This window comes from Lampetra fluviatilis, chromosome 2 (genome assembly GCF_964198595.1).
Source record: "Lampetra fluviatilis chromosome 2, kcLamFluv1.1, whole genome shotgun sequence".
Classification (NCBI taxonomy): Eukaryota; Metazoa; Chordata; class Hyperoartia; order Petromyzontiformes; family Petromyzontidae; genus Lampetra; species Lampetra fluviatilis.
In genome coordinates this window covers 24634825-24660970 of record NC_136276.1, presented here as the reverse complement: position 1 = coordinate 24660970, position 26146 = coordinate 24634825, and the positions used below count along the sequence as shown (strand labels likewise).

At 48.1% G+C, this 26146-nt stretch overlaps 1 protein-coding gene across 1 annotated transcript in view; it reads left to right on the top strand.

Moving 5' to 3' along the window:
• The window catches only part of NPC1 (NPC intracellular cholesterol transporter 1), a 72022-nt gene extending 46646 nt beyond the window's left edge, over positions 1-25376 (top strand). Inside the window, exons 19-25 of the mRNA XM_078872783.1 lie at positions 974-1089; positions 1571-1700; positions 2782-2976; positions 5345-5576; positions 15686-15799; positions 18656-18818; positions 19879-25376. Coding sequence (XP_078728909.1) covers positions 974-1089; positions 1571-1700; positions 2782-2976; positions 5345-5576; positions 15686-15799; positions 18656-18818; positions 19879-19997 — 1069 coding nt within the window. The 3' untranslated portion in view covers positions 19998-25376. The remainder of the gene's footprint in view (positions 1-973; positions 1090-1570; positions 1701-2781; positions 2977-5344; positions 5577-15685; positions 15800-18655; positions 18819-19878) is intronic.
• Positions 25377-26146: the final 770 nt, after the last annotated feature.

Genomic DNA, 26146 nt, shown 5'->3' with positions numbered 1-26146 from the left:
TAGAGTATTTTGCTGCTATATATTTACACGTAAGCCACTTCGTTGAGCTGTCATTTGTGGCCAGGTCACTTCTGAAAAAAAGCTACATAGCTCAGTGAGCCTTACCTAGTAAAATAAAAAATGTTCAGTCTTTAGTTTAGTTTCTATACTAAAATAATTATGAAGTTTTCAACTTGGAAAAGGTAAATAGAAATGACTACGTGTTATATTTGTCTTAATGCACAGTAAACGGGAGTGTGTACTCTGTCACTGGGTTGTTGGTATACAGGTGTACCTCCTAGAGCGCTCAGGATGCCGATCTTAGTAAACGAAGCGCTATATGAGACAGCACTATAGGAGGTCACTATAACAAGGTTCCAATGGAGATGCGTACCGACAGCGCAATTTTTTTACTGATGAACGATATCTGAGGGTTTCATTGGGATATCGCTAATAGTCTTAATAATAATACTGTACACATGATAAAGGTATTAAAGCATTTTACAAAAAAATAATTACGACGTTTAATGATGGTAACATTCGGTCGGAGCTTGTGTAAGATGAACCACTGCCTGCTGTAAACATGTTCTGCGGAAAGCTGTAAAGTACTAAACAATCCGATCCATCAATCACCACTGAATCGATGCAGTGATTAACCCCTAATCAATTGATACTCTAACGTGACCGTCGGATCGACTATGAGCAGAATAAATACAAAAGACACCTTTATTCAGGTTCCACAAGACCAGATATGGGCAAAGACGCCCCTAAAGGCAACACCACGTCTAACTTCATATATGGGCTGATCCGCACAAAAATTATGCCTCCGTTATCATGCTTTTTTGTCTCGGAACAGCGTTATATGAGGCAGCTAGATGAGGCAGCGCTATAAGAGGTATGCCTGTATAAGAATGAAGGTCGTGTGGTGTTCGCATGTCTAAGGTTATGGAGTCAATAATTAACTTGCTTTTAAGCGCATTCCTTTGTGTTGCAGCACCAGGATTGGCTACGCTCCGTCCTCTTGGATCGATGATTACTTTGATTGGGTGAAGCCACAATCCAGCTGCTGCAGAGTGTTTAACTCCACTGGGGACTTCTGCAATGCGAGCCGTACGTTTGCATTTTTAAACATGAGCATCCACGCAGACAATTACGCTTCGGCCTCAGAAAATTTGCAAAAAATTACGCGACTGTTTTGGTAAACTGCAAATGATAAAATGTTAAAATGCACAATTATTATTGTTGCATATAAGTGATGAGCAGCCTCCCTCTTGTTATGTATGTGCGCTTTTGCGGGGAGCGGTAGTGCAACGGTTAGTGTGCCGCACTACCAACCCAGCGACCAGAGTTCGATTCCCGCTCAAGCTCAAAACACCAGTGGGCCTCCTCCAGGTCGACTCATCCTCAAATGAGTACCTGCTGCGATGTGTAAACATCGTCACTCGGGAGACAAAGGCGGCCAGGCGTGGTGTTGGCCACCCAACCCTCGTGTGCTGTGCCAGCTTTCATAGATTCTCACTAACAACACTTGCCCCAACAGTTTGTGAAGGCTATATGACAGATCTTTGTTTTTGTGTGCCGTTGTGTGCAGTGCCCGGCCCGGATTGCGTTCCCTGCCGTCCACTCACGCGAGAGGGAAAGCAGCGACCGCTTGGCGATAACTTTACTCACTTCCTGCCCATGTTCCTTTCCGACAACCCAAGCATGCATTGTGCAAAAGGGTCTGCATCTCACATTCCACGCACAATTCCACTCGCACGACTCTTGTCGAAGTCTCCCCAGGGGCGCATTTAGTCTTCTCGTTATCATGACACTCGGCAGGCTCTGTTCTTAAAATCTTGCAGGCAGAGATGTGTCCTACTCAAACCTGCATTGTGGCTGCGCTCATTTCCTGTTTACAGTCCTGAGCCAGTGGTGAAAGTCCACATTCCTCTTTTGGGGGCAAGTGTCATCACCTATCCCTGTCCCCACGTCTCTCCTCTCACTTGACTCCCCTGTTCGTTCCTTTTGCTCTGACTTACTCAGGCCTCTTGGTACAGCTCACGATCAACCTCCAGCCTGTGGTTGGTCGCAACCTTCTCCCCTGCGGCCCCTGGTGTTTGTCATTCTCTCACCACAGTTGTCTTCACTGCTGATTTCCTCCACTGCTTCAAGGCCTGGTGGAAGATCTCTCCTCTGCCATTGACTACTTTTTTCGCTCAAAACACTACCTATTTTTCCCACAGTCCTCCACTTCTAGCCACATCATCACCCCTCCATTTACCCTCATTGCTTATTTTAACTATTAATACTCAGAGTAAAATCGCCGTAAGTCTGGGGGTTGCAATACCATTACAATCATGCGCTTACCGACGGATAGTCATCTCCTGATCACGCTTCGATCACTCCTCCCATGGTTTCTGTTCCCGTGACCGTCACTCGTTGATTCTTCCACCCATGCTGGAGACTTGGTTTACCCGACTGACTGGTTCGTCTCAGCCATACTGCGTTTAACGATCGCCACACTGCAGGTCACAACACTTGCCTTTTTGTTTCTTCCCTCGCACTACTTCACTTTTGAATTCCTTCTCATCATCCCGATCTCTTATAAATAACATTGCTCCATCCAAGAGACGTGTCAACTCCTATCTGTAACAACTTTGATAGTTTGTTGCTGGTTGGTGGAAGATTGTGGCCTTTAGGCCAATGCTCAGAAACATTTTTCTTTTTAAAGAGCTCAACTAAAGTGTGCCCTTGGCCGTGCCTCTGTGCCCTCTTCTTGGTGCGGCGAGCTCACGACGTTGTGCGTTTGTGGCTGACCAGGGGACACGCAGCGTATGGCAGTGCGGTGTCGGTGAATGGCTCCCACGTTGGCGCCACCTACTTCATGAGCTACCACACCATCCTCACTGAGTCAGGGGACTTCATTGCTGCCTTGAGGAACGCTCGCACCATCGCCACCAACATCACAGCCGCCCTTGGCCCCACGCTCCCAAAATACAGGGTCTTCGCGTACAGGTACCGTCACGAATCATCTTGAGTTTTGCATACGCTGCCTGCATCACCTAACCCACAGTAATATGGAAATGGGATGGTCACCTCATGTAGGTATGATGTGCTAATGTAGCCCACTCACCCGTCTTCTTATGAGCTCTCAATTCCAACCACGCGACACCATTGGTTATAAGTACAGTATGAACTCATAACCAGGAGGAAGGTGAATAACACCCGTGGGGCTTTGCCGATTACGATTCCACGCCCTGTAAGGAATTAAATACATTGGGGTTGGGGAGTGGAAGGTGGGGGGGGAGAAGGGAAGAACAGGAGCTGATGTGACCTAAGCTGACTATGTTGGGGCTGCAGTGCGCATTTGTGTGCGTGGAAGGTGGAAGGGTGGCAAAATTGGTTAGCGCACTGCATTACAAACTGATCCTGGATCTCCCCTAGGTTTGCTCAGCCTTAAATGTGCAGTGTGTAAACCTCAGCACTGGGGAGACAAAGGCTGTGGTGCTGGTCGTATCACCCATTGTTCACTTTTGGTCTTAATAGGTGCTCGCTAACAGCACTTGCTTCAACAGTCTATCCGACTATATCGGGTATCTGTCTTGTGTGAGTAACAGTGTTTGTGTTTTTTTGTGCATGTGTTTTGTGTCTATGCATTTATGTGATTGCATTGTACTTAGTGCATTTTTACATATTTAATAAGTACATATTTTCTGCATGTGGATGTTATGTAATATATTGAACTCTTATTCTTTGGGTCTTTCGGTCAAACCACGTAGATATAAAAAAAATATCATGAAGTTTCGATCGCAACACAAGCAATCGTCAGCAGGTGAAAAATTATATCTGGCTTTACCGAAGGACCCAAAGAATATGAATTCCTGCCGTCACGAAAGCTTTAAGTCAATATTGGACTCTGTTTCTGTAGAAAAACATAAATGTGATTTTTTTCCATCTGGAATTGTTAATATTGGATATGTCAAAGTTGGGTGTCCAGATGCCCCTATTGTCAATCAGAATAACCGGATTCTGAATTCCACACATCTATAATTAGGTCACCAATTTAGGTCGTTTCTTATGCATACAATACTGCCATTAAGTCATTAGGATAAGAATAACTTCATGTTAATTTAAACATTGTGTTAGATTGGGTCATGCAGCCAATAAACCTTTTCGTGTATTACAAGAGCAAAGACAAAGCAGTGGTTGGCGGACTGCACCATGTGAACCCAGCAGCCGGAGTGTGATTCTTGACTGGTTAACATCAGTTTTGAGTGACATCTGAACTGATTCCTGCTTTTAAAAACCTGCACTGACCAGCATAGTGAAGTATGGTCAAACAACTCGCATGACAAAGGGTGGTACACTATTATTTCATTCTCGTATAACAAATTGAATCTTGAATTGAAATGTGACAATTTATAAAAAAAAAATTGGGAGGAGTGAAACATTCCTAGGAAACAGTCTACTTAGAATCAGAGTTGTAGTCTTTATTTATCCTGGAGAAATTTGGTGAGTTATGAAGCTTTTGTGACTGCAGAAAGCCATACTCTTTGGTTCTTTCGGTAAAGTCACGTAGGTAGAAAATACACAGACTCGACATTAACTTGCTAATCCCCCTAATCTCCCTGCCTAATCTCTCCCATCAACATAGCGCTAATCTCCCATTAACACTGCTGTCGTGCGCATATGCGGGGACGATACTCTTATGCGGCGACGGAAGCTCATTTCATGCTAATCTCTCCCTAATCTCCCCCATTAACACAACTGAGGTGCTTGCGTCCGGGGATGGAATTCCTTTCCAGCTAAGACCCCGCTTGCTTGCCCATCGCCACGTAAATAACCTCTTGTTGTAACAGCTCTCTCGCTGGTTCAGCAGTTCCACTGCTGGATTATTTTTTCCGCTTGAGGACGACCGCTTGTGTTGCGATCAAAACGTCATGATATATTATTTTTTGTTTTATTTTATTTTTCTACCTACGTGACTTTACCAAAAGAACCAAAGAGTTTGTCCAGTAAACTGTTAGATCCTTCTCGAAAGGCGGTGTCTCATTTGTGGCTTTTATTTAACCAGAATTCATGCCTGATTTGTTTCACATTTCATGAGCTCGACTGAGCGTCTGCTGTTGGCTCTGAGTGTGTGGTTCTCAAGCCGCATCAGGCTGCGTGAGCAGATGAGCATTGCTCTGTGCAGTTGATGATGGCTGCAGGGCTGAAAGAGCCAGCAAGAATCAGTGTCGTTGGTTTAAGCAAGAACATTCTGACGTTGGCTTTTTTGTTCTCATGTTCACAGATGCATTACTCAGTCTAATTTGTACGTTTCATTTTTTGCTGCGTTATGTTTACAAGCCCACCGCGTGCGTGCACGTCTCTTCCCATGCAGCATTTTTTACGTCTTCTACGAGCAGTACCTGACCATTGTAAACGACACGGTGTTCAACCTGAGCCTGTCGCTGGGAGCCGTCTTCCTGGTCTCCATCCTGCTCCTGGGCTTGGAGGTGTGGTCGGCGCTCACCCTGACCCTCACCATTGCCATGATCCTCACCGACATGCTGGGCGTCATGTGGCTGTGGAGCATCAGCCTCAACGCCGTGTCTCTTGTCAACCTCGTCATGGTGAGGATTGACGGAATTTCCTTCATTACTGAAATTGTTTTGGGGGGGGCGGGGAGGTCGACAATTTTAGGAAACCTTTTAGATCATCTATTTACCCTCCACTTTCTATTACTTTTAGAATCAGGACTTCTTCTAGCCTCTTATAATTTTGTTGCTGGACAAATGGACAGACAAACGGAATTCCGGGCTTTCACAATAGCTTAGTACTTGTATATGTGTAGTGAGTCCAACTGAGTGGCAGACGTTATTCTTCAGAGGCAACACATTTATTTGTAACACGTATATACAAAGGGGTAACTGCTCCTTTACCAGATACAGCCTAGGGTGGTGACCACTCAGCTAACTCCACTATACATTGGAGTTACAGCTACGAAGGGTCGGACCCTCACTCGTGTCCCCGGCCACGTGTTGGTGCCTCTTCAGACGTAGGACGTGGAACGTGGAGCTTCCAGCTTGTAGAACGAAGCGACCCTGGCCCCTCTCAGAAACCCACCTTATATCCTCCCGGGTCGGGGCCGGCTCCACCCTCTGCCCCGCCCTCGGCCCCACCCACGGCCCTGTGCACGGCCCCGCCCACCTTTGCGAGCGTTCCAGCTCCCTCTCGAGAGCTCTCCCCGGACACGTGCTCACCCCCTAGCCTCCCCACCTGGGGCCCTCTCTGGACACTCCGGATCACGTGCCTACGGGGTCAACCAGAGTGCGATGGCCCGGGGCAACCCTGTCCCTGGGCTGACACTTTCCCTCTCCCTTTTGCGGGAGCCTGCACCACACGCCATGCGCGGTGCCCGCGCTATCCCAGCGCTCGCCAAGCCCCGCTAAGGCTGGTACTACACCCACCTACGGGGTGTACGCGATGATGGTGCATCGCACGCCGTGCTATGCTCGAGCCGGCCTCACACAGCAACACACACGGTGCTATCCGCGATGTAGGGACAACGCACGCCACGGCCCTCCCGGGCCGGCACCATACAGTGACATCCCTGATGTCACTACATCTCGTATGTGTTATGTTTTTAGGAGAAGTTTTGAAATATATTTTTCCCCCGGGCCAGGTACTTGCCACGAGTGAACAATAAAACAAAGCATTAAATATTCAACATTGCATTTAACACATTTACATGAATCCCAACAATTATGTTCTCGCTTTCAAGTAATGTGACAGTTAACCCCCTTAAACTCAAATTTGTGGTGAATTGTGGAGCTGTGTCTGTAGCCTGGTATTATCTGGGTGTGTGTGTTTAACCATGTAAATGTCGCTCTCCGAGTCTCAGCGAGGGTGACCGTCTCACCTTGTCATCTTGTGTTGACTGATTGGCCGAGTACTGTAGCTCAGTGTGCAAGACAACTGTGACTGAGGGACCACGGCAATGTGGCCTTCAGTGTAGTTGGCCGAGGGATTGTGGCCATTTAACACCTCCGCTATCAAGAGGAATGTTATTCATTCATTCCGGAGCAACAAATGTGATTTTTGTTTGCTTTTTCATTCAAGAAGATTCATGTTTGAAACCAGTTCCCGCTTCGGTTTGGCTCTGGCAAGAAGAGCGGGCGGGATCGGCAGGCACTTGGGGATAATGCGGGTTGGTCGCCTGGGTAGCGCGCCACGTGGCAGGCCAGCCAGCAGGCCAGCAAGTGGGTATCGGATGTGCATGTAGGCACCAGGCTAGCATTCCAAGCACCTCTCCAAGCAGCCGGTACATCTTCTGCACACTTGGTAAACATTGAAGCAGCATTTTAGCAGCTCGTCAAGGAAGCAGAATCCAGCGGGCAGTTCTAACATCATCAACAAGCTCAGCGGAGACCTTGAGTTGGTTCAGAAGTAGCAATTGTATACATGGATAAAAAATTAAAATACTGTGTGAATAAATATAAAGAATTTCACGTCAAGAAATGTTAATACTAAAGTGTATTATAATTTACATCAATAATAGTGTAGAGGTGTAATTGTGTAGATGTATGGGCACGGATGGGTAACAAACACAAGGGGCGTGGTTAGGGCCGTACACAGAGGAGGTGCTCACACCGACGTCCGCACCTGCATCCCCCACGGGCCCCTCCCGGGGGCCGAGTGCTATAAAAGGTGCTGAGCCGGAGGGCTCGAGGTCGAGTGTTAGCTTTAACCAGCGAAGAGTGAAGACCAGCTAGAATAGGCCCCGGAGCTCCCCTGGCTCGCTGTCCTTGTCAGGGCCGACCAGGGCAAGCCGGTGGCGTGGCCCCGAGAGCCCAGACTGACGTTCTTATAAGAGCCGGTCTGGGGACTCAGGGTGCTGGGATCCCAGCTTGACCAGGGCTGGGATAGGTAGCCTCCCCTAGCTCCGTAGTGGAGGACTCGGGCGTAGGTTAGCGGGGTTAGACGTTGTGTCTCCCTATTAGACGAGTGAAGGGGATGATACCCCTTCAAGTGCTGTGTGTACCCGTTACTGTACACAAGTTGGTATTAATAAATAAGTGTGCCTCCGACCCCGTCGTCCAAGCCTCTTGCAACTTACTACATCTGGGGTCAGAAGTGATCGTGCAACAATGGACACACGAAGGACGACACGTACCAGGGAGTCGGAGATGGAGGACACCTCGGCCGACTCGGCACCAGAGATGGCCGAGGTCGGATCCGAGCAGCCGGGGCCGAGTACACCCGCGCCGCTACGACAGGAAGGGTGGGATGCGTCGGCCGAGGGACTTCGGCTGGCTCACTCCCGCCTGGCGGAGCTGCTCTACGCTGCGGCCGCCACGTTGGAGGAGATCACGCGGCTGGGGGCTGGAGGGGCTGCGCGGGACGACGACGGCAGCCGACGCGCGGCGCCGTTTCCCGCCACCCCGACGCGGCTCGTGATCAGATTTCCCGCCATCGCTACAGTGGGTGCAGAGGGCGGGGCCGGCCCGCGTCAGGTGACCGCCGAGGGCCAAGCAGAAGCCGTGACATCATCAACACCGGCCAGCGCGTCAACAACGGAGCGACCGGCGATGCCATACGCGCAGCCCGCCCACACTGTACAGAGCGCCGGGAACGACGGAGCGCGATCCGCAGCCACGAACGTCGCGTTACAGCAGCGACTGCCGCCTCTCAAAGAATTTGTGGGCGCGGACGGGGACTGGGGCGGCTTCAAGAGACGGTTCATCGCTCATCAGGAGATGGCGAACTGGACGGACGCCGAAGCACTACGCACACTGCCGGCGATGCTGGACAACGACGCCCTGGCTACCCTCACCTCGGCGCCTAAGGAAAAGCGCGCCACGCTGCACTTGGCGCTGCAGCTGCTGTCCGCTGTCTACGGCCCGCCTTCGGACTGCAGGCAGCTGTTCCACGATCGTCATCGGGGCGCCAACGAATCGCCTCTGGCTTTCCGGACGGCTCTCCTGGCCCTGGCGAAGGCAGCTTTTCCGCGGATGGACGAGGAGGGAGTGGACGCTATGGTGGCAGAAAAGCTGTTGCTACTCGCGGACGAGCTGGACGTCGCCGTCTTGGCTCAAGACGACACAGAGATGTCTTCCTTGCTGGTCGCGCGCCACATCCACGGGGGCTTGCGGTCCCTGCGTCGCAAGGCCGCCAAGGGGGTGGCCGGCCATGCCATGGCGGCTCCCGCCCTCCCATCGGAGGAGGTCTGCGGGGTGGAGCGGCGGGGGGAATGGAGATCTGCGGGACCACAGGCTCGGAACGGACCGAGCCGCCAGGAGCAGCCCAGGCCATCCGGGGCGCTCACACGCTGCTACAACTGTGGCCTTCAAGGCCACGTGGCTTCAGGATGCCGGGCTCCTCGTCAGCGCGGGGCGACACCTCGTCAGGACGCCGCGCCGCCTCCACCCAAGCTCCAGCAGAGAAATACGGCGAGTCGTGGCACCTCACACGTTTGGCCCGTGCACACATCTGTCACACACTCACTCGCTGAAACATACACAGCTCGAAATTCGCCGGGCATTGCGTCAGATTGTTCTGAAATGCGGCGAGCGCTCCAACCGGGCCAGTGGTCGGAGCTCGCCCATCGTGTCGTTGCAGCGTCGGCGGGGTCGTCGGTCGTGGTCGGTCACATAGATAAGGTTGAGGTGCGGATTTTAATTGACACGGGAGCATCGGCGACCAGTAATCTGATTTGATTTATAACATCCTTCCCGTTCAAAGCCGTCCTTTGCTCCCCGTTGACGTGCCATGCTATGCTGCTAACGGGGGCTCGCTGGGAATCATTGGGCAGATCCGCGCCAAAATTTGCATTGGGGACATTAAATTATCCGGGCCTGTATTGGTTTCCTCCTCGCTGGCGGTTCCGTTCTTGTTGGGGACGGATTTCTTGGCCAAAATGCCTATCCGTATATTGATCGACCAGGGGTGCATCGAACTCCCGTCGGGCCGACGTGTAACATTTTTGTCTTCCCCCGCCACGGAGCGTCGGGCATTTGCGACCGTGCAGGCGCTCGTGGCGAGAACTGTACGCGTACCCCCGGGAGCTCAGATGCTCGTCCCTCTTAGGTTACGTCGGCCGTTTGCTGAGGGGGTTGCGGATCGGGGGGTCTTGGGACCATCTCGAGCCGGGGTCAATGGACCCGATTTGATAGCGGCTCAGACCATAGTGAAAGGGGATGGGGACCCCTTCATTGCAGTCCTTAATGTGGGATCGCGAACGGCCGTGGTTCCTCAAGGGACCGTGCTTGCACACGCAACGCCGGCACCCTATGAGGAACCTCTCGTGGGTCAGGTGCGCACCGATCCTCCGTCGCGACCACATTCGGACTGTGATGACGGATGGCTGGATGCGCTTTGCGCGGGATCGGTGGACCTGTCCGACTCACAGCGTGAGAGGCTGCGAGTTCTCCTGAAAGAGTTTGCCGAAGTTTTTAGTCGACACAAATTTGATATTGGTTGTACTAAATTGCTGCGACACCACATTGACACGGGTGACAGCGCGCCAATCCGCCAAAATCCCTTTCGGTTGAGTCCCGCCGAAAAGGATCATGTCAAATCGGCCGTTGACGACATGCTAGCCACCGATATCATATCCCCTTCCAACAGCCCGTGGGGCGCACCGATCGTTTTGGTGAAAAAACACGACGGCTCACTGCGGTTTTGTGTCGACTTTCGGCGGTTGAACAAAATTTCAGTAGCCGACGCGTACCCGCTTCCTCGAATGGATGAGTCGCTTGATGCCTTGGCGGGGGCGCGATTCTTTTCCACCCTGGATTTACTTTCCGGATTCTGGCAGCTTCCTCTGGATGACAAATCTAAACCTAAGACTGCTTTCCGTACACCGCACGGCCTTTTCCAATTTAACCGCTTGCGGATGGGCTTACATTCTGCGCCGGCAACTTTTCAGCGGTTAATGGAACTGGTCTTGGCGGGCTTACCATGGGATTCGTGTTTAATTTACTTGGACGATGTCATCGTCTTTAGCAAAACATTCAATGAACACCTCCAGAGGTTGCGTGCTGTTTTTCTCAAAATGCGGGACGCCAATTTGAAATTTAAACCGCAGAAGTGCCATTTGCTCCGCGAATCGGTGCGGTATTTGGGTCATATTGTTAGTCGCTCGGGGATATCCACCGATCCCGCCAAAACGGAATGCGTCAGCTCCTGGCCGACTCCCACCTCGGTGGGGGAGGTCAGGAGTTTCATTGGGTTCGCGTCCTACTACCGACGGTTTGTGGCTGACTTCGCTACGATCGCGAAACCCTTGCATGCCTTGACGTCCAAGGGAGTCAGGTTTCGTTGGGGGCCGGAGGAGAAGGCTGCTTTTCGCTCCCTCCGGGATGCCCTGGTGGGGGCTCCGCCTTTGAATTATCCCGATTTTTCACAACCCTTCTTGCTCGATACAGACGCAAGTAACACGGGCATTGGGGGCGTGCTGTCCCAGCTCATTGGTGGCGTAGAGCATGTGGTGGCTTACGGTAGTCGGGTGTTGTCTCCGGCGGAACAACGGTACTGCGTTACCCGTCGTGAACTATTGGCGATCGTTTATTTCATTCAGCAGTACCGCCCGTATCTGTACGGTCGACGTTTCACCATCCGTACAGATCATGCGGCGCTGCAGTACGTCCTGCGGATTCAACAACCATCGGGACAGTTGTCTCGATGGTTGGAGATTCTCCAAGACTACGACTTTGTCACCACATATCGTAAGGGCGTCCGCCACACGAACGCTGACGCTCTGTCGTGGTTGCCGCCCACTTCGGAGTGCGCTTGCCTCTCGGGTTCGGGGCGTTGTAGGCCCCCGAACGTGACCACGGATTCGGTCCTTGTGGCCGCCGCCGATGCGCCTTTAACTTAGGGTCCTATCGAGCAAGCAGGGAGGGATTCCTTGCTGGGGTTGTCCGTTGCGGAGTGGGGACGCCTCCAAATGGAGGACACCTCCCTCCTCGCTCTGCGCCGTCGCATCGGGGGGGTTGGTCAGGGGGCGGCGAACGTTCACTCGTGGGGGTTGTTCCAATGGACTGGGACGGGAAATCCCGCCGCCAACGGCTGGTGGTGCCTGCAGCATTGAGGGGTAAAGTGGTGTGGGCTGCGCATGAGCGGCTCCTGCACTTGGGGATTCACAAGACCCTTGCCATGCTCCAGCTCGATTTCTTCTGGCCGGGCATGGCAAAGGACGTGGGAGATCTCCTGGGGTCATGCACTCAATGCGCGCAGCGGAAGCCACCAGCGAGGGGGTCCAACCCTCCGCTGCAGTCCATAAAGGTTTCCCGGATTAACGAGCTCGTTGCTCTGGATATTCTCGGGCCATTTCCCGCTACACCCAGGGGAAATAGATACTTATTGACAGGGGTCGAATACTTCACGAGATGGCCCATGGCCTGGCCCCTGGCCAACCAGTCGGCAGCAGCCGTCGCGGAGGCCTTTGTCCAGGGCTACGTCCTCGACAAGGGTGCTCCGGAACGGCTGCTGACTGACCAGGGTAAAAATTTTTCGGGGAAACTCTTCCGCGAGGTGTGCGACCTCTTGGGTACGGAGAAAATTTGGACCTCCCCATATCACCCACAAACTGACGGGATGGTGGAACGGCTGCATCGGACTATCACGTCCATGCTGTCCCAGCAGGTATCGGAATCCCAGACAGATTGGGACCTTCGCATTGCGGGTGTGTTGCAAGCCTACAGGATGGCTCCCCATGCGGCCACCGGATTTTCTCCTTTCTTTTTAATGTATGGCCGCGAGGCTAACCCGCCTGTGACGACTCAGCTGAAGCTCTCGGCGCCTCAGGCGATGTCTAAATTGTCCGACCACGTTAAATTTAACATCGGGAAATTAACAGAGGCGCGGGAAGCGGCCGTGCAAAATTCTGAACTCCGCCAAAAGGCGAATGAGAGGCTTAGGCTGGGGCGGGCACATGTGTTCCAATGGAAACCGGGGGACAGGGCATGGTTGCACTGTCCCCAGGTGCCACTGGCGACCTCGTCGAAGCTGGTGCGGCCATGGCGCGGGCCCGTGGAGGTCATACAGGTCTTGCGGCCGCAATGTGTACGCGTCAAGTGGGGGAAGCGTCGGTGGTACGTGCACCCCTCCAGGTTGAAACCGTTCATTGCGCCGCCCCAGGGTTCTCACACACACACGCATGGCCAAACGTGTGAGGGGTCCGCCGACTCCCCGGCTTTGCTGCTTTCGCCTAACCTGACACCGACTGTTCCATCTCCAGGTGCACCAGGAGTGACGGGTCCACGACCGCCAACCCCTCCCGGGGGGGTCGGGGGTCACTCAGCAGCGAAACAAGACACTCTCGCACCCGGACTGTCGACACCCGCCACTGGGCGAGCCGGGGCGGACCCTTGTGACGGGCCCGCCACGAGAACGCGCGCCAAAACGCGCAGACTTTTGTTAGGTCGGCCGTTGGGGGGCCCTTGCGGAAGAAGGGGGGGCGTCCGGAGTGCGTGTATATATGTTGGTTTTGCGGAATGGGGTATTTATTCAGGGGGGTGCGTCGGGTTGTTTTTTTTCTGTTTCCTGTTGTTATTGTTGTTCTTGTTAAAATTACGCGAGGCACACACGGGTTTGGGGGGGGATGCACCTTTATTGTGATTTTGTTGCAGCCGGGGACGGCTGCGAGCTGTACAGGGGGGGGTGATGTAGAGGTGTAATTGTGTAGATGTATGGGCACGGATGGGTAACAAACACAAGGGGCGTGGTTAGGGCCGTACACAGAGGAGGTGCTCACACCGACGTCCGCACCTGCATCCCCCACGGGCCCCTCCCGGGGGCTGAGTGCTATAAAAGGTGCTGAGCCGGAGGGCTCGAGGTCGAGTGTTAGCTTTAACCAGCGAAGAGTGAAGACCAGCTAGAATAGGCCCCGGAGCTCCCCTGGCTCGCTGTCCTTGTCAGGGCCGACCAGGGCAAGCCGGTGGCGTGGCCCCGAGAGCGCAGACTGACGTTCTTATAAGAGCCGGTCTGGGGACTCAGGGTGCCGGGATCCCAGCTTGACCAGGGCTGGGATAGGTAGCCTCCCCTAGCTCCGTAGTGGAGGACTCGGGCGTAGGTTAGCGGGGTTAGACGTTGTGTCTCCCTGTTAGACGAGTGAAGGGGACGATACCCCTTCATGTGCTGTGTGTACCCGTTACTGTACACAAGTTGGTATTAATAAATAAGTGTGCCTCCGACCCCGTCGTCCAAGCCTCTTGCAACTTACTACAATAGTAACAGATATTCACTTCCCTATTGAGTAGCCATAATCCGGCAGGATTTTAATCGCTGCTGGGTGAAACCTCCCCAAGGCGTTGCCCTTTCTCAGTCTCGCAATGCAGCGGTCTGCCTAGCGCAGGGGTCGGCAACCGAAACAACTAGAAAAGCCATTCTTTTCAAATTCGGTAAAAAAAACTTTATTTCAAGAGCCGCAATGCACGTGGTGAATACGAGGCGGTGGTCCTTGGTAAATAATGTCATGAAAGAGTCCTTAAGAACCGCATGCGGCTACGGAGATGCAGGTTTACCGACCCCTGGCCCAGCGCCTGCACAGAGCCCCCCTCGTCGTTCCACCTCTGAGGTCGCCATCCTCCGCGGGCATGTTCCTGCTTCTTTGGCTGCCACTCCATCATTAAAGTTGACCACTCCGGTCCGTGTGTTCAAGCTTCGTCTTTTTCTGGGCACATCTCTAAACAAATAAGTAACTTTAAACTTCCTCCTCAATTTGCAAGCATTTCGTTAAAAGAAAATAGGATTTTTATTATTGTTTAACGCCACGCAAAATATGGATTACATTTTTTGTTCTCATGCCGAGAGAAAATCATAAAAAATCACAGTGGTGAACCCTTCATTTGAAATGGCATGGAATAGACTGGCGAGTGCTAAATTCACCCAAATGTAATTGACTTTAATATGTTAAACTGCCAAGAAATGTTTGTAATGTGGACGTGGGTGGAGTGGTGGCACAACGGTCCGCGCATTGCACTGCCAACCAAGTGACCCAATTTGATTCCCAGCCACGGCTGACACCGGTTCGTGAGTTAAATCTAAACCTGTCGTGTTCCTCCACCACCCCTGCATTTTACATACCTGTTTTTTTACTTTTTCGCACCGTAATTAGAGGTGCGGGTAAGGACAACAAACTAAACACAATGAGCAGTTCTTAAAGAAATGAGTATTCAATCTAGATTGAAAAGTGCATAGCTCCAGTTGTTTTCTAATATCGGAAGGAAGAGCGTTTCCAGACGGTCGCAGAAGCGCATTTGAAAGCGCGCGATGCAGTGACCATCTTTACTCGATGGTTATCCAAAAGCCGCTGCTGCGAGGATGACCAGAGTTTGCGTGTTGTTTTATGCTCCTTGATGAGATATTGTGGTTCATTGGTAAATTATGGTCAAACAATCCCAAAGATTGACTGCATAGGAAAGCCTTGATCCAGCAGTGGACTGACAAAAGGCTGTATATAATGTGGGTAAGGCATTGTTTGGTTAAGGCATTGTTGGGGAGAGATGGGAGAGTGGAAAGTAACTTGTTTAAAAACGTCAACTTTTATAAATATAAACATTAAAGGCTTTTAGATAGCATTGAGTTCACAAGATGGACAAATAGTTTACAGTAAGTTGCTTGCTTTTAAAAACTCTGAATTCGAATGCATTTTATGAAATGTCTTTGTCGATGTCACAATGAAACAGGGTCAGAATCCTCTGAGTGAGACCTTTGTGTGTGTATGTGTTCACTGTAGTGTGTGGGGATATCGGTGGAGTTCTGCAGTCACATCGTGCGTGCGTTCTCAGTCAGCACTCAGCCCACCCGTGCACTGCGCGCCAAGGAGGCTCTGGCTTACATGGGTAGCTCGGTACGTATGTCCTCGCACTGTGTCGTTATACACAAGCATGTGTGCACGCGTTCACGGCGCGTTTGTCTATCCACTGCCGTGAATGTTGCGTAGGTCATTTAACCACACTTTTCCACGTCGGTCACTGCTGGTCAGTGAAGGCGGGGAACAGATCTGGGAGCACACAAGTACAGTACAATAGCAAGTTTTGTTGCACTGCCTTCTGCCCACCATGTCCTACAGCAGCGGGACACACTTGTTATGCAAGGTGGTCTGCTTAGCTTGTGAGATGTGATGAGATGGGGCACATTCCCGGTAATTTGGTTATAGCCTGCTCTTCACTCCGCTCAGTAGAAATGGGGAAGGATTGTTTAGCTGCCTGTCCGTGCTCTGCTGAGTGACAGGTCGCCAGAGGGTTTACTTTGTAACCCACGAGGATGGGTTCGCAATGCCATGTACGCCATCGCATGTAACAAGAGTACAATAGAAGCACCAAAAGGGATTGTCTGTCTATAGAATCACTGCATCACTGCCTTTCTTCATTAAGAACTATTCATATGTACCTGTACTTATATTCCTGTCTCACGTTGGTATACATGGCGTACTGTCCATACCCACACTTGCCACGCAATACAAAATGTCGGTGTCTTTGGAAATTACAAACCGACTGCTTCGTGAACAACGATTAATTGAAACGAACATACAGTGGCATTAAACAGTTTCACCACCATCCCACAATGCAAAATTGCTGACACTCCTGCTGCAGAGGCCTATGCTAGTTTAGAGGCATCGAACAGAACGATTGGAGGTAAAGATGGGATTTAAGAAGGGTGTTTGTCACCCACTTTTCATCAGTGTTGTGCCCTACTGTGAATAATATATATTTGATTAGTACATTAGGAATCTAATGAAAATATACATGATAAACTTTGGAATATATAGATGATGCGGGTTTGTAGGCTATAGCATGGCAACTATGGGCAGTTTGTATGCACTGAAGCCAGGATAGTAGGGCCTCAAGTTGAGCAGCTTAAGAAGAGTGGTTCTCGCATAGTTATTGCAGGTGAAACTATGAGTCGTGAATGTGGAGCCGAGATTGGTTTCAAGACGGACACACAAAGGGTGACAATCAAGCGGGAGACCGAAAGCCAAGTTGTGGGATTGTATCAAAGAAGATCTTGGCTGTGTGGCCAAAGGAAGAAAGCCAGTGAATCAGAATATGTATTTATAGTGGAGGAATCTGATGAGCTATAAAGCTCTCTTAATTTTGGAGCTTTCGTGACTGCAGGAATTATTCTATGGTTCTTTCGGTAAAGTCACGTATAAAGATAAAATAATAAATTAAATAATAGCATACTACGACGTTTCGATTGCAACACAAGCAATCATCATCAGGTATAAAATAAATAGCAACAAAAATCTAACCAGAAAACTATAGACAGACAGATATCACAAAGATACACAGAGAGAGAACACGTATCGGCACAAAGAGAGGGATCGTCTCTGTGACGAGGCCTTAAATATAGAGAGGGGGCGGGGGCGGAGAGAGGGAGGGGGCAGAGAAAAAATTAGCATGTCAATGAGTGGACGACGACGTACGGTACGCCAGCTTGAAAATTAGGAGAAAGACACACTAAAATTAAATAACCTAGTAAAATATCGAAATGTAATGTAATGCAACACAGAGAGTCGGTCAACACACAATTAACGCATAGCCTGGTTGATTACGTATTTCAAAGATTGCTAAGTTAGAATTTAAGTGTGAAAATTCCAAAGAGAGGACACAGGCAGAGAGAAAAAACAAAAAACCCGAGAGAGTGGACGACAACGTGGTACGGTACGCAAGCTTGAAAATTAGGAGAAAGACACACTAAAATTAAATAACCTAGTAAAATATCGAAATGATGATGATTGCTTGTGTTGCAATCGAAACGCCGTAGTAATGCTATTATTTAATTTATTATTTTATCTTTATACGTGACTTTACCGAAAGAACCAAAGAACTATAAAGCTCTGTTTCACAGATGTTCACTTCTATGGGGAAGTTTTAAGCTTATCTTTTTTCTCTCTCTCTCTGGTTTTTTGTTTTCTCTCTCTGCCTGTGTCCTCTCTTTGGAATTTTCACACTTAAATTCTAACTTAGCAATCTTTGAAATACGTAATCAACCAGGCTATGCGTTAATTGTGTGTTGACCGACTCTCTGTTGCATTACATTTCGATATTTTACTAGGTTATTTAATTTTAGTGTGTCTTTCTCCTAATTTTCAAGCTGGCGTACCGTACCACGTCGTCGTCCACTCATTGACATGCTAATTTTTTCTCTGCCCCCTCCCTCTCTCCGCCCCCGCCCCCTCTCTATATTTAAGGCCTCATCACAGAGACGATCCCTCTCTTTGTGCCGATACGTGTTCTCTCTCTGTGTATCTTTGTGATATCTGTCTGCTTATATGTCTGTCTATAGTTTTCTCGTTAGATTTTTGTTGCTATTTATTTTATACCTGATGATGATTGCTTGTGTTGCAATCGAAAGGTCGTAGTACGCTATTATTTAATTTATTATTTTATCTTTATACGTGACTTTACCGAAAGAACCAAAGAACTATAAAGCTCTGTTTCACAGATGTTCAATAGGGGCAGGTCAGAACCCTACAACAACAAACAATACAAAAGCACGAAAGGAGTGCAATGTGTAGGAAAGGTAAATAAATAACTTGCTTACCTTTTGAGGTGTGGTGGCGTCAATGGTATTGGCCAGAGTGACCTATCGACTTAAATTCCTTTTAGATCTTGCAGTGTGGTAAATGTCTTATTTATCATTCAGTGCGCGTATAACAATGGGTGTGGTAATATTTGTTTGTTTCTTGTGCTCTTTGAAGGTGTTCAGCGGCATCACGTTGACAAAGTTTGGTGGGATTGTGGTGCTGGCCTTCTCCAAGTCGCAGATATTCAAGATCTTCTATTTCCGCATGTACCTCTCCATGGTGCTGCTGGGGGCAGCTCACGGACTTATATTCCTGCCCGTCTTGCTCAGCTATGTTGGTACGCCATGCTCCAATGACTTATTTTTAGATCATTAACACAAAAGTTAACACACAACTAATTGCCTTCTTGAAACATTTTGTGCAGTTTTTTTCCTATCCCAAATTTTATTCTGATTGTGTCCTCGGGAGTCATGTGATGAGACGAAGCAGTGCTGCTACCACTCTCTGTGTTGGACAACGGCCCACAGAAGTGTATGTCACAGAACTGCCTCTAGGATCCCTTCAAGTGCTCTTTGTTCGACGAAGCAGGGGGCAACACTTTCCCACCCACTCTGCAATGGTCGTCACATGCCCTGTCAAACTGGTAGTCATGATTATCGGAACTGGAATTTAGTCAAAATAAGTGCGGAACAAAACTCGGGAACCTGGTTTAACAACAGGTTAAACCGGTTCCCAATTATCTGAAAAGCATGAAAGCCCAAATATGTCAACCAAAGGTAATTTCTTGGACCATTCATCGAAGATCACTGGCCCAGCCCTCCGTATTTGTCAACTCCACGTTGAAGGCCTATCCAGAGCGAAATGTGAGGTCTTGTCAAAATAACTTACACCAACACAATAAATGCACTTGAACAGAACTACGTAGCTATATGAGGGTTTGCGGCCAGCAGTTGAGACTAACTTTGGGAGTGGCAGTCAAAGGAGGGAAAAGTATCCGTGGAGCAATGAAAGCAGCTCGATGAATGGTACCATAGCAGGACCTCAAAAGATAGTAGTGACTAGTTTGGAATTACCTTATCCAGCTGTGGATTGATCATGGCTGACAATGATGATGGACGTACATTAGAGAGAGGAGGCTACGAGTGTTCCTATGCCCATGCAATGATGCAATGTGACTCGTGCGCATAGGAAGATCCTCGTCGTTTAGTTATGATGAGCTCTCAATATTCGAGGTATGAATACCCGTCTACAACAAGGACATTGCACAGCATAGAGCATTTGGCACGTCGTTGTGTTGTAAGGTGCAATGTAAACGTGATTTTAGCCGACGTGATTTAACGGTTTTCTTTTGAATCCCAATGCTGTGTGTGGCGGCCACCATGTTGTCCCGTCGACAGGTGCGCCGGTGAACAAGGCCAAAGTGTTGGCTGCTCTGGAGAGGAGGAAGGGCACCGAGAGGGAGTCCCTGGCAGGCTCCTCCGTTCGGACTCGCTTCTCCGTAGGAGGGTGGTATTAATGCCTGGAGCCTTGCACACACACAGAGACGGCTGGAAACATGCACAAACGTGTGGTGGCCCCACAGGCAGATGCTTCACACAGACAGGCATGCACGCGACACACTGTGACACTCGGATGGGTGAAAACTGAAAATCAAGTTGTACGCGCATGGGGGTGCGTATGACCGATAACATTAAGCAACAGATCTAAAGCACGCAAACTGACTTCTCACTCGCAAATTACACATAATTGGATGTGCATTACAGTCTACGCCTGTCCACAATTCTCATGCCCTGCACGCAGGCACTGGGTAGACTTTGTTGTGCATGTGCACGCTGAGTCTCTGCATTATTCACATGTAAGTTATTACAACATTTTACCGTTTAAATAAAGTTTTGCAACACATTTTAAAGCTTACATTTATGCACTTAAATACAAATTATCCCGATAGCTAATGCACGCTGGAGAAGTACAGTAAAAATATAGTTTCAAAATGAATGATAAAACTATTAAGTCACATAGATAGAAAATTAATTGATCACAACGTTTCGATCGCAACACAAGCAACCGTCATCAGGTGAAACAAACACAGCAGGAGAACTGCTGACATAGGAGGCGATGATAGCATTGTGAAGACATTGGAACGTGAGGAAATGCAAAACCCACCCGTGTACTGAAGTTGTCATTTTGAATGGCTACGCCTAACTCGTGTTTCTTTTCTGTGCACTGTGGATATCTTAAGACGATGAAGAACAATGCGGCAGTGCCATTGAGCTACTGTTAGTGTAGCGTTGTGGACAAGTTACACGTCTGGCAATAAGACAAAACAAGTTTATGTTAAATGCTGAATAGGCTCGAACTTGAAAGTTTCATTTATCCTGAAATCCAGTTTTAAATCTTTAAGAGGAAAGCCGCTTGTGGAAGGCCATCCCAGCCTCCCCCTTCCCCATACTTAATCATGCTGATTGTGATTGCTGCTAATTTAAAGCAGTTTGTTAAAATTGCATAATTGATACTCGGTTAATGTTAAGAGGGCACGAGGTGTTTTGATCCACTTCACGTTCGTATTCGTCTTAACATGCAATGACTGGAGACATGTTGAGCATTGCAGACTTTATTAAGTTATGTGCAAAGTTCATCTCAAAAGTGGTTGTTATTTATTAATATTGGCAAATGTAATCGATCTGAATCCAGAGATTATATTAGCTTTCAAACCTGGGCTCGGTCGCTCTTGCGTACGTTTGAGATTCCTGAATTCCGCAACGAGCGAGGAGAGCGTCCAATAATTTGAGAAGCGCCGATTGTTTGTTTGCGAATCCTTGATATACATCTTGATTACCTCCTAAAATACTCTAAATTTTCCTCCCTAACGTTTGAGGCTCATTTAAATTTAACTGCATTCCTTTGCAATATTAGCATGTGGTGAAATAACTTCGGGTGCACATTTAAACACACGCTTGTATAATTGTTGAACAGCAAGTAAATTGTATTCCACGTGTTGTAGCTGTGCCTCCTCAATAACATAGCTATTCACTGGCGCTAATTCACACATAGTTGTTTATTGGAAGATTGCAAAGTGTATTTTTGTTGTTGAAAACTGCCCGAGATAGATTGAATGAAAAATGGTCAAAGTTGCTATCAAGTATTGTGGAGCTTCTCGTTATGGGTTAAAATACTGTGGTGCACTAACTTGCTTTTAGAAAACTGCACGCGAACTGGATGCATACATCACAAAGTCAATTAATTGCAATTGCTTACTTACGGTAGATTCGACACAAAGGTGTGCTTGTGGTTCATTGTTCAAAAGAGAACAGGTGGGAAGGCATCTGCTTATGAGGGAGGGTGCAGAGGAGGGTCGAGGAGAAGAGGATAGATACGTCGGGATAGTGTGGGGTCAGGGTAGTGGATGGTTACAGAAATATGAACAACACCCACGAAGATAAATCGGCACGTGCGTTTAACTCCCCGTGCAATTGAGTTACAGCGAAGCGGTAGTTTGGTGTATCGCACAGTTTAAGTGCAAGTGTTCTAGTACATTTTAACCACATTTTCCTTGCTTATCAGCATGGCTTGCGGGTGATGAACTGTTGTACCTTGCTTCCTTGTTCACAAACAACTCCACTGGTATTCAGGCAATATATGCAATATATACAACATGAAAACAACACTGGAATTTCCTATACCCAGGCTTGTAATGGAATGAAGTTAATTGATGTTGCTCTGCAGATGCATTTAATCTACATGAATTATATTGGCTCTTAAAGAGACGTGCCATTGCGTGTGTTTAGGTAATGCTGCAAGTCAATGTAGCGGACATGCAAATGCATCAGTGTTCATTGCCCTGTCACTGGGGTTTGTGCGTTGTCTTTGTGGGTTCTACAGCCACAGCTTAACCAAGCCATTGAAGGGACTGCTGGTTGATAGTTAACTGGTAATTGCACAATAACCAACATAGCAAATTGAAACGAACATTTTACAATTAAACCTAGAATATACCGAATGATATTTATTTTTTCTGCATTATGAAGGTAGTTGTGAATGGTTGGTTGTGAACGGTCGTCATCCGTTTGTGATATTCCAGAGAATCCGAGGGGTTCATTGAAGGGATTTGTAACCATTTTTTGTGTGGCCAAGGAAGCGGTGAAGGCGGTGTTGGATTTTCGTTTAATAATGCATTCCTGTGTTTCATGTTGGGGAGACATTACCATTAAAACTAGTTTAGATGTAAATACTGAAATGGTAAATTGCTAAAATCTTTTATTTTTGTTGTGATTGATCATTTCTGATCACACTCGGCTTGTGCCAGCACACACTGCATAGGCGCCAATACTTTTGTATTACAGCACTTGACAGCTTCATCTTATGTGAAGTGGTCTTAAGCGAATCGTAAAAATAAATTGTTCCCGTGGCTGAATTGACCCCCCCCCCATCCCTTAGCTACTCTTTATTTTAATCATAGGGGGGGGGCGAGAAACACCTTTGCATTTACGCTGTACTCGCCACGTTTCGGTCATGGGACGACATTGCACGACTCGACGGTTTCTTCTTCGCTTCAAGCGGCATCCGACGACTTGTGGGGGGTGTTGCCTAGTTGTGCTGCTGGGGATCTGCATTCTGAATGGATATTTGCGCTATCGGCACGTCTGTAAAGCACCGAGCATTGGGACTAAATGGTCAGCGCAATGGAGGCTTTTGTCATGGGACTAACCCACATACGATTGCAGGAGGGTGGAGGAGCCTACATGCCTGGCAAGGAGCCTTACACCCTTTGCCAAGGTATGTACGCATCATGTCAAATCGCTAGGCGAGACAGAGGTAGAATTGCTTCTATAATTTTCCGTGCGAGATTTAGCAGTTGAGCGACTAACAGATTCCCGTGCCAGCATCGCAATATGCATCTCACCGCCCTGCGTGAAAAGTTTAATTTCATTGAAGCGGAGCCGTTTTGGCCATGAGGACATTCTAATGACAACTGTGCATACACCCTCCGATTCTGATTTAGGATATTGTGGCAGTTTTGTTTAATAAAAAGTGCCTCGTGCATTGTAAATAATCGCTGTGTTTCCTGCAATGTTGTTGTGGCAGCAATCTGTGGACACAAGCATAATACTCCTGAAGCGCACATCTCGGCAGTTCACGTTGGAAATTAATGCTCTGGGTTTGTTGTCCTATTGCGTTGATCAGCTTCACAACACGCACCTCAAGCAACTTCGTACAGCTCAGGATGTCAGTTCGCTTGGGTTTCAGTTGGGACCTTAATATTACAGTACTTAGTTTTTACCAAGTTAAAGGGCGCTTGTCTGTTTTAAATTTGTATTTACAGTTTTCATTTTACTGTAACATACACACATTGTTCTTGTTTACTGTGGCCCATGGGGCAGGATGCTGTTTGCTGCAGTGCTTACGTTCAGCCTGAACAGTGCAGAACATCGATCAGGGAATTGGTTTTACACGGCAAATCTATTATCTCGCCTTGTTTTATACGCGCAATTTTCATATAACTGTTCATAGCATTATAGAAATATAAAATACGATAACAGACGTTATTACGGATAGTAGTAGTGCCTTACGCCAATAATCCCAACTTCCAAGCCAAGCTTAGCAGCGCTACAGAAAATACGTGGTCAGAAACTCGCTGCTGGTTAGTGGTCATGACTACAGACATTTTGCAAAAAATGGCGTAGTTTTTTGTAAAAATTTAGGTTTATTGTGAAGTAAACGCCATTACCGAGCACTTAAATAATAAAATAGAACACCTCGGGAATGTGTAAGAGCAATGCTGGTACCACCGTGGCCCGCTGGAAATCGCAGCTGCTGATCCCATTCACCGTTGAGTCGTCCCCATTGTACAGTGCCTATGTAGTGGTGACACGGGCTGCTTACCCACAACCTCAACCTCGCGTCTTTCCCCAGCCATGGTTACAAAGTGTCCCATGTGGATATTGTTAAAGTAGAAGTTGATTTTTCCTTGATTTAATATTTGAATGTAGTTTACATCACTTTTACCTATTTCTGTACACACGTTGTTGGTGATACTGCGTTGGCAGTACGCTACAAATAACAAAGGACTCGACGCATCTGTCAATGACACTTGCCTTAAAAATGATCGTGCATGTGTATACATAATAGGCGTTGGGCTTTTGGCAATTGCCCTTCATAGCTCATTAATAGATGGGAGAGGGTAAGAGTTGGGGCCTGCTCTTGACACCGTGGGGCTCTCTGAGAATTAACTTTTAAAATGTTTCCTGATTAACTCGCCTTAGACGGGTGTGAATAGTAGCTATTGAGAAACAGCCAAACCCCTTAAATAACCCCTGGCCTTATGAATGTGCTGTGAAGAATAGCCATTGCCTGCACATTTCCTTTGAAGGCCACGGTGTTATTTATGAATGCGATTTTTCCGTGCATCCTGTCCGCGTTCATAGTCTCGGGTTGTCGTAAATTTGTAATGATCAGGGCTGCTAAGAAGCACAATTCTGAAATTGGTTATCATTTTTGTGTGTCAATGCCATGGGGTGGGTTTTTTTCTCCGAGAGAATCCAATTAACGTGCATTATGGAGATTTCCTTTTGGCAACAAATCCATCCAAAGTGCTTCATATAGTCGCTGGGAAACAACTGTGTGGAACTACTATGATTTGTGAAGGCAATATGTAGTTATACTTGTGTATATGTGCCAATGTAAGTCTTATTACCACAATTTGTGTGTTTTGGCACTGAAAACGATGTTTATTTTTCAAGTGCTAAGACCCAAAGAGGATGAATTCCTGCAGTCACGAAAGCTTTAAATCGACATGAATACAGTTTGAGAGACATTTCCATCTGTGACTAAAATGGTATCCACTTATGATTTCATTCGCATGGTTTTGTAACATTTGAAAATAAACGTTAAACTCGAACGTGTGTTTATCTACCTCATTACGAATGAATTTAAAGAGATTAAATTTCAGATATTGCGTTTAAGTGAATGCTGCCGTTCGAAATTACGGAAAAAAGAAAATTTGCTGGTGGAGATGGAATAACTCCGGACATCGTAAAAGCAGTGCGAAGACCAGCTGCTGGAACAAAATGAGTGGAGCTGTTCACTTAACGTTTGCACAACAAATGAAATGCCTCCATTGTGGAATAATGTCTGAATGTTTAAAAGGGCAACACACTGATTCGAAGGATTACACATACACACTTTTGTTTTCAGAACCTTTATTTAGGCTGGTAGGAATCTGATGAGCTGTACAGCTCTTTTGCACAGATGTCCAGTAGGTTTCACCGATGTCCAGTAGGCTTTACCCATAATTATCCACGGCACCGTTATGAGTTTGTGAAACGTTACAGCCTGATCGCACATATATAAATAATTCACAAATATCATTGGGAGCGGTCGTCTTAGGGTTAACCCTCAATATTAAGTCTTCCGATATAATCGGGCTGTAAGAGTTATTCGGGGGATAGTCCACGTGTTTAACTATTAGATATCTGTAATACTACTCAATCCATAACTGATATTCATTGATATCCAATAATTTCAAGAACAATGGGTGACAGCTTTTGCGTGGCCATCAGAGCTCCACCGGTTGTCCACAACTGCGAGACGCAAGTCCATGTCAAGGGGAAACATCACGGACCCCATTCTAAAAGCAAATACAAGTGGGTGACATCACCCACTTGTATC